Source organism: Vigna unguiculata, chromosome 3 (assembly GCF_037176805.1).
Source record: "Vigna unguiculata cultivar grain cowpea cultivar isolate G323 ecotype 2 chromosome 3, ASM3717680v1, whole genome shotgun sequence".
NCBI lineage: Eukaryota > Viridiplantae > Streptophyta > Magnoliopsida > Fabales > Fabaceae > Vigna > Vigna unguiculata.
In genome coordinates this window covers 4,231,204-4,245,498 of record NC_140794.1, presented here as the reverse complement: position 1 = coordinate 4,245,498, position 14,295 = coordinate 4,231,204, and the positions used below count along the sequence as shown (strand labels likewise).

General features: G+C 32.7%; 1 protein-coding gene and 1 pseudogene across 1 annotated transcript in view; both read left to right on the top strand.

Moving 5' to 3' along the window:
* The first annotated feature begins 1,522 nt into the window (after positions 1–1,522).
* LOC114178384 (ADP-ribosylation factor GTPase-activating protein AGD1-like) overlaps positions 1,523–14,295 on the top strand; it is a 28,450-nt gene continuing 15,677 nt past the window's right edge. Inside the window, exons 1-5 of the mRNA XM_028064249.2 lie at positions 1,523–1,707; positions 2,245–2,321; positions 3,958–4,058; positions 4,379–4,449; positions 12,835–12,897. Coding sequence (XP_027920050.1) covers positions 1,663–1,707; positions 2,245–2,321; positions 3,958–4,058; positions 4,379–4,449; positions 12,835–12,897 — 357 coding nt within the window. The 5' untranslated portion in view covers positions 1,523–1,662. The remainder of the gene's footprint in view (positions 1,708–2,244; positions 2,322–3,957; positions 4,059–4,378; positions 4,450–12,834; positions 12,898–14,295) is intronic.
* Positions 7,124–12,828, top strand: LOC146887431 (phospholipase D alpha 1 pseudogene; annotated as a pseudogene).

Genomic DNA, 14,295 nt, shown 5'->3' with positions numbered 1-14,295 from the left:
TGAGTTAAGATGAATAAAAAATATATAATTACTTATTAAAATAGTTTTTAAATGTAAAATTTGAAAAAATAAAACATGTATACAGAATTTTTTTTGAACATAACAGTTAAAGACAAAAGAGGTTTTAAAATAATAATTAATTTTAAAAATAATAATTAAGAGTAAAACGGAAATATCGAAATATGGACACAAAATAATGTATCTTCTTTATATATTGTTATAGACATATTTTTTATCTGTGAAATGAATTTCTAATCTACTGTTAGAGGTCTTAGTATGATCGAGAATTATGACATTTAGCTTGGCATCTTCAAATCAATTGAAAATAAATTCATTATCTTAAAATTTGTAATTAAAAATAATGTTATTGAGTGTAATATAAGTGTAAATTTAAATTTTATATCGAATAAAAATAACAAAACTAACATTATAAAAAAAATTACAAAACAATAGCACAATATTGTTTCTTGAGGAACTAATTGGATTGACATTTTAGGTAGACCTGAAGTTTTACATGTGCGTTAACATTGACACTAATAAGTAGTTGAGATATTTTTTTGCATCGCTTTCTCATATGTTATATAATACTCTCACTAATTTAATACTATTTCTTTCTACACTTCTATAAATTTTAAAACGATTACTTTTTACACTTCATAAAAGTTTTTTATTTGGACTAACTGTTCTAGAAAAATTATAGAATAAGTTTTCAGAAATTTTGTAGAACATGATTTCTAGGTCAGGTTTACCTGAAAAAATAAATATTTTAGATAAACTTTTTATTGCATTTGAAATACATGTCAAATGTATTTCAAATATAATAACTTTATTTATATATGTAATAACTTTATTAATAAGTTTTTCAAAAACAATTTTTTCAAAACAATTTTTTTAAAACTCATGAAATATATTATGAAATTATTTTTTTAAAGCGTTTCTTCTCTTCTTCTTGTACATCGAAGATAATTATAACAATAGTGATGAGAATAGTAGTGATGTGGTATACTGAGGAGAAAATATTTCAGTATTTTCTCATTATGGTGGATGTACAATTAATAATAATGAGATGCAACTTTATTTATAATTGAGATACATATATAATATAATAATATAATTAAGATAAGGTAAATATGTGTAGTCTTTTTCTACTGTTTGATCAATTTGTAGATGCTCCTCCGAATTTCACATGTAACATTAAATAATGAATGTATATTATGAAAGATGAAATGAATCCATTTTTAATGCACCAGTAGCCGGAGCAGACAACCAAAGCATAAAAACGGTGGATGCATGCACGTGGCACGCACGCACCACCTAAACCCATGGCTGAAAGCGACACGTGTCTCCTATGCAACGTCGTTTTGTACCACTTCAATCCACAGAAAAAAGACGTCGTTTTTATTGCAACAATCGATATGGGAAAACGAAAAGAGGGCGCGTGAATTTCAAGTGAACGACAGAGATAAAATATCGCAAAGCGAACCCTATTAACGGTCTTCTTTCCTTTTTCTTTCTTTCCCTCCAAATGTTAATATAAATAATATTCATTATTTTTTTTTAACTTTCGCGTTCTCTCTCATTCTCCTTTTTTCTTTCTCTCTTGGAAACCAACCGTTACAGCTATCCCCTTCTCTGCCAAATTCGAGCACGATTTCTAAAAAAATGCATTTCGCGAATCTGGATGACACTCCGATGTTCCGCCAACAGGTTATTCTTTTGTTCTTCCGTTTCGTTGATTGCTTTTGTTGTTTTTTCGTGGCGTCTTCGTTGGTTTGGTAGCTAATACGCATTCTGCATCTCAGAATTAGTCTCTTATTGAAATTTTTTGATAAATTTAATCTTTTATCTTTAAAAATTGCGTGATTCAATTATTTAAATCAAATTTTGTTAATTTTTTTTAAAATTTTAAATGTATTTTATTATAATATTTGAATTAACATTTAAAAAAAAGTTAAAAGATATAAATAATTCAGATATCATCTTAAGATCACCTGAAACTTTAGATAAATTTAGTAAAATATCGTTAAAAGGACTAAATCCGTACATTTACAAAAGTGAAGGATTAAAGTGAAGGATTAAATTGGTGAGAAGTTTCGAAGGACACATATTTAACCCTTTTTATTTAAACTAATGAAGACGTGTTGTGTTGTGTTGATTGTTGAAAGTGTCGAGAACGTGTTTCGTGGTTGGTAGAGAAAAATAGGGTGGTGAATTGATAAATCGTGTGGCTGGTTGTGGATGCAGATGCAGTGTTTGGAGGAAAGTGCAGAATCGTTGCGCGTGAGATGCTGCAAGTTCTATAAAGGATGTCGAAAGTATACGTGAGTTTTATTCGCATTCATCTCGTTGTTAATTTGAATTTGGACGTTTGTATAATGTTTGGATAAACCTTTTATTTATTTTCTTGTAGAAAAAAGTAGATAAGCTAAGATGAATTTAGCTTCTTCCATGGGCTAAAATTAACTATAATAAATTTATTTACTTAAATTTTATAAAGGCTTGTCTTGCCCTATTTGTTTAAAAACTAAGGTCCGTAAATTGATTTTAGTTCATAGGAGTAGTTCAATACATTTTATTTTCTTATAGGGATTTCTTGGTTTAAAAGAATAGAAAGAAGGAGAGAGATTTGAATGGGACGGAGGTCAGGGGAAGGTGTTGAGAAATAGTATTTTAATGGAGAGGTAACCATTTTCTTGTTTGGTGGACAGAGAAGGAGTTTCAACAACTAATTTACTTTAGTGTCTTTAATTTTAAAGTTCAAAACATAAATAAGAGTATTTTAATTATTATAGTTATGATATTTTAACTCATCTTCCTCACTTTTTAAAATTTCCCAACATCGATGAGGAAGAAGAATTAGACGAGAAGAAATTTTACCTTTCTTCCCTCTTCAAAATCATATCAAATAACACAGTTTTTAAAAAAATAATTTTCATTCGTTCCATTTTTCTGCAACCATACATTATAATAAATTATCATAGAGAAGTTTACTCAAACATAACTTTAGTTCCTCTAGGTTTTATCTTTGAATAACATCGGAATGACGGTTAGAAGTAAAGTAAGTGAAGTTTTCAGGTAATCATTATACTCCTACCTAATAAGGCATCTACCTCAATAAATATAAAATTAAAAAATAAATTAAGAAAGTGCAAACTACCCTCATTTGCTCTCATGATAAGCTTCCTTTAACTCATTTCCACTCTGGGAACTGCATGTTGAAACTTGAAACCTGCAAGGCCTCATGATAGCACAACAGTTACTTCCTTTTTTCATCAGAGGCCCTTAACGTTAAGTGTTGTAAGCCACTAAACAGTTTAACATAATTTAGAGAAAGGGTATGGTTGTTTAAATTCTGTCATGTTTCTATCTTTTATTTAATAGATGCCGTTATTCAAACCACACTAGTTTTTTGTCTTGGTTGGTTGAAGTTGTGATAAGTATGACACCAATCAAGCAAATCTGCCAAGAGTGAAGAATTACCTTATACTGTGATTCTTACATCATGGTTCTACCCTAAAAGTTTTAAACAACCAAGTAGCTAAAAACTCTATCTTGTATTAGTTGTTTCATGGTTTAACCAAGATATTTTAAAGCATATCTAAACTTTTTTTTAGCTCAATATAACTTTGGCAAGTTTTCAACTTTTGGACGTACGTGTAAAAGTATGACCAAACAGAGTGACAGCATAAGGTCTTTAGATCTCAAGCTGTATTAGAAAATAGAGCTGGAACTAGTAGAAAGAAAGTTAATGCCAAATGGTTTTCTTGCTTTGTGTGAACTGTGAGATTCTAAAAAATGTTTGTTTTTTTGGATACTACCTACATTTATTGCAACCATTACAGTTTGTTTCATGACACTTGATCTGATCAAGGAATAATTTTGACACCTATGGCTGATTATATAGCCACAGTTCTTGCATTCTAAAACTTATTCCTTGGTATTCTTAACACTTTTTAGGGAAGGTCTTGGAGAGGCATATGATGGGGACATCGCATTTGCCAGTGCCATAGAAAGCTTCGGAGGCGGGCAGAATGATCCTCATTTTATTGCTTTGGGAGGTAAGCCTTGTGGGTCTTTCCCTCCCACTTGCCTTGTCTTATAGAACCAAATGAAAATTAGGTTGAGTATAACAAGTCATATCGTTACTTTGTATGCTCTGTTGTTTGCAAAATACTTTTAACTTTTAAACCAGTAAATGAGCTAGGAGTTATGGTTGAAGTTGCTTAAGTATTCTAAAGCATGTTTGATTAATTTACTCTCTGCCATGATTTTTTGACCCATGTACTTCCTATGAAAATAGGTAATACTGCCTCAAGTCTCATTGAATGAAATTTTATCTTTGGCTATTGATTTTGATAAATTTGTTTGGTATTCCCAGGACCTGTTTTGACCAAATTTACTCTAGCGTTGAGAGAAATCAGTACATACAAGGAACTGCTCCGGTTACAAGTAATGATTTATCTGTAATCGTTTTTCTTTTTCTTTACCAGTGTATTGCATTGTAAGGGTAGGTTTTTATCTTTTAATTAATTGGAAACACTGCTCCGAGAAACTCCTAGTTGGAAATTTTATTCCAGAAGAGGGCATGTAATGGCATTTATGCCTTACAGTATTTAATTTAATAACAGTGAGTGGACAGTTATAGTTTGTAGAATGGCAATTACTGCATATTGTTCAATTTAGGATAACTATGCAAGTGAACAACTGTGGTTATATATATATATATATATATATATATATATATATATATATATATATATATATATATATATATATATATAGTTCAAAACAATATCATCGCTCTATTTTGTTGTATCAGTTCTTTTGTTTTTCAATATTCAACTGGTTATTGGTGTTCTATTACTTTATGATATAACTTGTTAGATCAACAGTTTTAGAAAGAGGACTTTAAACCTAATTGAACCTTATGAAACTAATTTATAAAGTGAAGTTTGTACTTATATGACATAATTTGATCATATCTTTAAATGATGTGAATTTTCTAACACACCCTTTTACACCAAGGTTTGAGTATCTTGAGTGCGAGGTTAGAAAGTTGTGGGAGGTCCTATAATGAGTAGTATGATAAACCCATTAAATTGTCAAGATAGACTTTTGGCAATATATATGAGATGTGAGATCTCCAACGCTCCCTTATATTGACAACAAATGGTTTGATAGCGCGTGACATGATAGAACCAGCAAACCTCAATAGGATAGATTCTGATACTATCTTAGAAGATGAATTTTAAGTCTAATTTGACTTTATAAAACTGATATGTAAGATAAGGTTTGCGCTGATTTATGTAGTATAATTTGGTTATATTTCTAGATGTTGTAGAGTTGCCAGCAAAAAGAAAGTGAATTTATTGAGGTCAATGGTCTTATAATGGCTAAGATGTATAGATGGGTGGGTGGATACAAGGGAAATAATTTTTAGCTACCATGGGGCATATGGAGGAGAGAGTGAGATGCAAAGAGAGGCTTCTGTCTGAGATGTAGAGACCGTTGTTGGTGCAGGAAGAAGAGAGTTGCAGCCAAAAGGAAGGAAATTTTAGCAATCATGTTAGTCAAGAAGATAAAATTGCTCAGGTTGAGTGGAGAAGATCCCATAGGATGAATTACTCAGGCTGAACTTATTTTGAAGTTTGGAATATTTCAGATGTGAAGACCGTGTTCAGCCAAATTTATTATGTATAGGTCCTTAATACTTTGAAAATCTTTATCAAGAATTGGCAGAATTGGAACAAGAATTAAGTGATGGTAGTATATGGAGATGTTCAAATATTTTTCTGCCTAAGTTGAAACGATGTTAGAAGAACTGTTAGTATGTCCCACCTCTAACAAGAACATCTAGGGTATTTTTTGGGTGGTTCGTGACCTAACCTAACCTAACCTAACCATAGAGTCTATACATTCAAGTCTAAATTTTGTTACTAAGTAATACATACAAGATGAGATCTGGAGGCAGTGAAAGTCACATTAAGAGCAGGTGTTTAGTTTCTTTGAAGCTGCAAATAAACTAGTAAAATTAGATTGGACCATGGTTATCAAACTCGTGAGTTTAACTCGTTCGAGTTTACATTCCCACTCACCCTGTGCGAGTTGACTTGGAAACAAACTCGTTTTTGAAGCAAACAAGGTAAACTCACGATAAACTCAGTGAACTCGGTCGAAATCGCGCGAGTTTGCAACCGAGTTGGCGTGTCAAGGGGTTTTTTTCTTTAAACCTAGAACTAACCCAATTTTACTCGTGTTATGGTTCATGTTGATGTTCTTGTTGGTCGTGGTTGCCTTGCTCTGGTCTCCTGTGCCTTGTCTTTGGTGGTCACTGTTGCAATCGCGTTTGTGGGTAGTCTCCGTCGCGTGCTCGCGTTTGCCGTGGTTTGCTTACTTCCTCTGTGAACGTGGGATTGGAAGAAGATAAAATTTAAATTAGCCTAGGGTTTCTGCTAGGCTTTTGGGCCTTAAATTTTTAGTTCTTAAAGTCCAATCACTTTTTTCCTTCTATTACATAAGTTTAGAGACTTTTAGTATTATATTAAATATTAAATATCATAGGTATAATTAACTAAACTATTAAAAAATAGTTAGAAACATATTTAAAAATGTATAATATTATAAACTAATAATAATAATAATAATATTTCAATAAATAAATAAAAAATTTATTTATAATATCATATAATAATACATTATTATATTATTTATAAATATTACAATTTTTTTTGTCAAAAGTAAACTCTTACGAGTTTATGATTCGAGTTTACGAGACTCACGAGTTTACGTAAACTCTCGAGTTTAACAACCTTGGATTGGACAATATCCTTATGTGACAGAAGTAGGAGACAAAACAGATGAACAAAATCAGAGTGAAGGATAAAATAAAGGATTAAGTCGTTTAACCTGTCAAGAGTGGACTGATTTTGAACTTTGGAGAACTTCTATCCATTGTATCAGTTAAGGTTGTTAAACTCGAGAGTTTATGTAAACTCGTAAGAGCTTCGTAAACTCGGATCGTATTAGGAGTTTACTTTTGACAAAAAAAATTAAAATATTTATAAATAATATAATAATGTATTAGTATATGATATTATAAATACATTTTCTATTTATTTATTGAAATATTATTATTATTATTAGTTTATAATATTATACATTTTTAAATATGTTTCTAACTATTTTTTAGGTTTAATCATGTTCGTGGTCCCTATTTTGGAGGTAAAATCTCAATTTGGTACCCTTATTTAGAGAAGTCTCAATTTAGTCCGTTTTTTTGTTAAAATGTCTCAAATGTGTCACTTATGTTAAGTTGGGCTAAATGCCGTTAACTCAACAGTGACATGGCAAGGTTGACTAGTGGTGGAATTGTGATAAGGAACAGAGCACAATAACGTGAAAGGGATAACTTTTTTTTTAAATAATAGTGTAGTTAAATTAGGATTAGGAATCATATGCAATGCACCAATCTCTTCACGCTTAATATCATCATTGCTCCAGGAAAAAGAGCTTCCAAGGAAATATTGATTTTCAATGTAGATGAAGCGAAGAATTGTGAGTTTTGTTGGGGGTCTTGACCTTTGTGATGGAAGATATGACACTGTCTTCCACTCACTTTTTAGAACCCTGGACACAACACACCATGATGATTTTCATCAGCTTAACTTTCCTGGTGCTACAATCACAAAAAGTGGTCCCAGGGAACCATGGCATGACATTCACTCACGGGTTGAAGGACCGATAGCTTGGGATGTTTTGTTCAACTTTGAGCAGAGATGGAGAAAGCAAGGTGGGAAGGATATACTTGCTCCACTAAGAGAGCTTGAAGATGTCATTATTCCCCATCGCCAGTAACTTTTCCTGATGATCATGAGACTTGGAATGTGAATTATTTAGATCTATTGATGGTGGGGCTGCTTTTCGGTTCCCAGATACTTCTGAAGATGCTGCCAAAGCAGGGTTTGTTAGTGGGAAGGATAACATCATTGATCATAGCATTCAAGATGCTTATATTCACGCGATTCGACGTGCCAAGAATTTCATCTATATTGAAAATCAATATTTCCTTGGAAGCTCTTTTTCCTGGAGTAATGATGATATTAAGCGTGAACAGTTTCGTGCATTGCATCTGATTCCTAATCCTAAATTAATTTCACTATTATTTAAAAAAAAAAAATTCCCCTTCCACGTTACTATGCTTTGTTCCTTGTCACAGTTCCACCATTGGTCAACCTTGCCATGTCACTGTTCAGTTAAAGGCATCTAGCACAACTTAATAGAAATGGCACATTTGAGACATTTTAACAAAATATGGGACAAAATTGAGACTTTAATAAATAAGGGTACAAAATTGATATTTTGCCTCCAAAATGGGGACCAAGGACATGATTAAACCTATTTTTTAATAGTTTAGTTAATTATACCTATGATATTTAATATTTAATATAATACTAAAAGTCCCTAAACTTATGTAACAAAAGGAAAAAAGTGACTGGACTTAGAACTAAAAATTTAAGGCCCAAAAGCCCAGTAGAAACCCTACCCTAATTTAAATTTTATCTTCTCCCAATACCATGTTCACCAGCGCCGCAATAGAGGAAGTAAGCAGACCACGACAAACGCGAGCACGCGGAGACTACCCACAAACGCAATTGCAACATTGACCACCAAAGACAAGGCACAAGCTACTAGAGCAAGGCAACCACGACCAACAAGAACATCAACATGAACCGTAACACGAGTAAAATCGGGTTCGTTCTGGGTTTAAAGAAAAAACCCCCTTGACTCGCCAACTCGGTTGCAGACTTGCAATATCGACCGAGTTTATCATGAGTTTACCGAGTTTGCTTCAAAAACGAGTTTGTTTCAGAGTCAACTCCCACGGGGTGAGTGGGAATGTAAACTCGAACGAACGAGTTAACTCATGAATTTGATAACCATGGTATCAGTGTTCAAAAACAAAACAATGAGAACAGTAATTTTAGAAGATGAGGTAGAAGGTGCACATATACCGAGGAAGATGAGTGAAATCAAGTGGAGAATATAGAATGTTTTTATATAATTTCCTTTGCCAAAATTATTTCCCCACAAATGAAAAGTAATGTTGTGCGGAAAATGCAATATGCATTCAGAGAATATGCTTAATAACCTTTTCGTTCTAATGAGTTCTAATTACGTGAGTATTTATGGAGATCAATAACTGACAAAGTGAACTAACTGACAACTATTGTAACGAACTCAATAGTTGTCATCACTAACTAGAAAGTAGACTAAGCTCCCTGCAAATGTATAATACACTTACACCCTATCATCCACCCTTCAAACTCATGGTGGATGCAGTGGTGAACTGGAGGCCACTTTGAGTTTGTCTTTTAGGGCATTGAATTGGAACTTGAAGAGGAGTTTGGTTGATATATCATCGACCTGATACTCTACAGTGATGTAAGAAACAAGGAGACACAGTAAGGTTTTTCTCTCGAGTGAAAAAAGATGTTAAGCTGCACATGTTTAGTGAAGAACTGGATTGTGAAACAGTACAACTGTGGTTTGATCATCACAAAAGACAGTTGGAATGGAGAATAAAATTTAAAGCTCAATAAGTAGATATTACACTCTAAGAATCTCAGTAACTGTCATGGCCAAACTGCGATACTCATCTTTTGGCTGAATCATCAAAGTCTATTTATCTGACAACCTAAGCCACCATGACCAGTTGAAGGACAAACAAACCTCTCACAACCAAAAACTGAGCCCCCACGTCAGATTAACCTAACCAAACCACAATAAAAACTAAGGTCACCATCCAGCACAACCTCCACAAGCAGGAGACCCAAACCAGAGACTCCAGATGATGGCTCCAGATGATCATTGTCCAGTCACTCGCAGGACTTAAACCACAGGGAAATCAGTTACCATTTTTCTTACTCCCATAACCCTAGCTGCTCTATCTCACCAGAAGAGGCGAGAACCCAAAACCTTAGCGAGTGGTCACCTTCTTCAAGAAGATCTTCATTTTACTTCTTCGGATTGTGCAAAACCCTAATAGGAAATTTGTTCTTCAAGCAATGCTATTTCTATACCCTAAGCAATGATCAATCAACATGCTTTTCCAACCCAACCATTCCGGCCATTTTATCTTACTATTTGTGATATTGTTTCTTTGTTGTTAAAATATAATTCGTCATCAACTGTTACAGATTCTAGGAAATTAGGATCATTGATTATTGATTATCAGGTAAGAATTTATGGTATTTGATTCTATAAATTGGTAATAAATACATACCACGTGGTCTGCATTAGACACAACATTTAGATAACACTTTCTTAGTCATAAACCTTCATCTTATTTTGCTTGATACATGACATAGCCTTGCTCATTAACTACCCAAGGCTTAATAGATTGATCTTCATTTGTGATATGAAAGTTCTTATTCAAGAATCTATTTGGATCTTTACCAAAATCTTCCACTTTTTTCTTCTGCTTTCCCTTCTTGTGTTTTGCTGACCCCACCATCATTTTTTTTGAGAAGCTTGTGCCTACAAATCCTGAACCAAAACTCTCTCAAAAAGCCTTTGTTCATGAGCTTCAAGGGAATGTTGTAGTTCCTCCACCTTCATCTTTTCAAGATCTTTTGATTCCTTAATTGCCACCACAATGTGGTCTGACTAATGTGTCAAAGTTCTGAAAACATTATTCACTATTTGTTGATCTAAAAACTTCTCTCTACAAGCCTTCATTTAGTTGACTAACACTTGAATTTGGTTGAAGTAGTCTCCTACTTACTCTTGATCAGTCATGAACAACTTGTTTGCAAAAGGATTGAAGCTTCACTTTCTTGATTTTATCAGCACTGCCATGTGACTTATCCAGAACGCGGATAACCTTTGCTGAATTGGCTAAAGATATCTTCTTAAAATTGACGTGGTGCACGTATAGGTGGATCAAGAAGAGAGTTTTACTATCTTCCTTCTTGGACTCCTTGTAAACTTCTCTCTGTTACTCGGTAGCACCTTCGTCCACTTTTTGAATATCATTCTTTGTAATTTCCTACACTTCTTGGAAAACAAAAATTGAACCCTTCTAGATACACGATTGGTTAAAGTTGTTGCCATCAAGAATAGACAAGTTGGTAAAGGCGCATTAGAACAGACCATGATTGACACTTTTGAACTTTGCAGGATTCCACATGAAAAAGATCTGCAAAACATATAGTAAACTTAGGCAAGAAAATGTTCCTCTTAGCAGAAAACATTACTTGCTAGTGGGCATCACACGGAGGTCCACAATCAAGATAGCTTTGGATGCCTCTTGTTAGAACACAAACTAAACACACACACACATACGAGAACAAGATATATTATTGTTGAATCTGAAATTTTATTTCTCACACATATGTATCAGATTGCAACATTAGTATAAATAGTAATGTTACAAGTACTTAGTTAACAGCTCATTAACATACTATAATTGAAGTTACAACAGAGTTGAAGCTTTGATATTTTGTTAGAAAAACACTAACCATAGCCAATAGAAGTTTCACAATAGATGATACCATACTAATATTTACAGAACATTTGCAAGAAATTGAAACATCTACCTAAATGGTAATAATAAAAATGTAACATCCAATGAAATACTATCGATAGTCTAACAGACAGATTTGTCTGTGTACAGCTGTAATTTTAAAATGAAAATAATCTTGGAAGCATGAAGACCGTGAACATTAGGCCCAAACTCATATTCTAAACAGTAGTCTTCTAACCGGACTAAGGTTTATTGATACTGAATCAATAAGTTCTTGCTGTAAATTTTCTAATTCTTCGAGCAGCAAAAGAGTGTCAATCTCATCCACTGCAAATATATCAAATTTACTTGCAATAAGATAAATGGTTGTTTCATATTCACCCAAGGTAGGACTGCAAGAATTGCATCGTAATGATCTTGATAGGATATAAGGTCACTAATGGAAACAAGAGAAATTAAGGCCTAAAAATGAAGACGACATTTAGGAATGATTTTACCTCCTTTCTTTGCATTTCACAATTCAACATGTAATTGCCGTGCCTCTTGTCTTGGATGTAAGCATTGAAGTTGTGGAATTTGTCCCAAAGTTCCTAAGAGTGGACATAACCTAAGGTTTTTTGTTAGAAGCAATGCAAATAACCTAGATTGGAGTCTAAGAAAGAAAAAAAGCATCTTGTTTTTCCTAGGTATTTATCTTGGTTTTTTAGTTCTAGCATCTTGATTAAATTCGAATAGAGATGTTCTTGTTAGCTTTACTTTTGCGTCATTGAAGATAAAGAATTTATTGTACTCAGGTCTGAAGCGCATTTAAAAACTAGGAGCAAAACTTGGTACAACTCTCCCTATTTCATAGAATAATAAGTCTGATCTCTCTCCAAACCTAACGTGATAGATTCCCATCATAGAGCTTTATGGATTCAATTCACTTGTCAGAATCCATATACGCAACTCCTTAAATCAGGCCATGGTCGCAGCATCTGAAATTGTTTGTTCACCCTAACGTAAGTCCTCTTTCCATGCTAAAATGCTAAATCATTTTGGCTCTTTCACACAGCATCGAGGGCTTTTTCATAAAATAAACACCTATTACGTGCCCAAATCCTATGGTTTTGTAATAAAGTTTGACCAATGATGGTAAGATAAACAATTAACCTAGGAAACTTGTGCCTTAAGTATTTTTATGCTTCTATTATTACTTATTTTTGTTCAAAACTCTCTCTCCACCCGGCACCCCCTCCCGCTTTCTGTTATATTTAAGGCATTACAGTAATTGATATTACTATACTGATTAAATTGATTTTTCTTCTCAGGTAGATTACATTTTCAATCATCGGTTACAACCGATTGTCAATGTTGACATCCATGAAGTCAAGGTATAGTGCGAATAAGATTCTAGTCCATGTAATTTAACATTATTTTTTTCTTTTTCATTTTTCTAATTGTTTCAATTTTTGTTCTAACAAGATAGACTAATAATAAAGTATTCCAAGTACTAAAAGTGAAAAGAAAATACAAAGATTAAAAGAACAAAATTTAGGCACAAAAACTATGGCTCAGTGATATATCATATTGTTGATTTATTTATTATTTATTTAATATTTAGTTTTATATATCTGAAAACGTAACCTTTTTATTTTTGTTCACGTATTCCTTTTATTTTTATTCTTGTAATTTCTTTTCGTTCCTACCGATTCATCTTTTAACCCCTCTAACATCATGAATACATGACATTGTTGACATGCAATATTGATGTGGCATTTATAGTGACATGATCTGTGATGATGTTATCTTTTGCGTACGTGGCACATGATGACAATATCTTTCATGTTTTTTGTAAGGAACCGTGACTGAAGAAAAAAAAAAAATGAAATTTGTTGAAAATCTTACGTCGATCAGAGATAAAGTCAATTTAAAGTATATAAATAGGTGCAACCTAACGTTACAAGCCAGTTTTCTAAGGTTAAGATAGACCTAAAGTTCTCATCTTAACAAAACCTTTGGGAAGGGTTATGGATTAAAAAAAATTATATAGACTAAAATCATATTTAAACCTTAGTTTTTGTAATGTTCTTACACAATAGCGTCGATTATTATACATTAATAGATGGAACAGTAGGAATTCATACTTAATGATATGGCTTAGCTCCACTAGTTTCTCTCTCAATATTTGTTAAACAATATGATATTGGCTTTCCTCTCTCAAGTTATGTTCAACTCTTTTGTATGTGACAAAACGTAAATTCTACTTCACAATATGAAATATAATGAAATGTGATATTGTCCAATTCTTTGTATGTTGACTTCAGTTGTCCAGTTCTGTTTTATATATTTATATTTGAACTAATATCAAAATGGGATAGTTTAATATTTTTTAACTAATTTGTGCAGCAATGAAAGAACTCCTTAAATAATCAATAAAATCAGGAGCGTATACACAGGGAAAAGAGTGGACAAAGTAATTTAGTGGAGCCATCAAGGGAGTAATTAGGGGTGAATTAGAGCCTAACATAGAGATTAATAATCACTTGCTAACTTGTAGCCTAATATTGACTAATCATTATAGCTACAGATGATTATAAACTCTAACATGAATTATTGAATAATAACATTTAGTACTCCAACTCCTTTTGAATATGAATCTATTTAGCTTTCAATTTGTTACAAATACACACGCGCACACACTGTAGTGTAGTTTTATTTTATGTTTTAATTCTGTTAGCTTTCTTTTTGTGGAATATTTAAGAATTGGATTTCTGTTTTTTTTTTTTTTC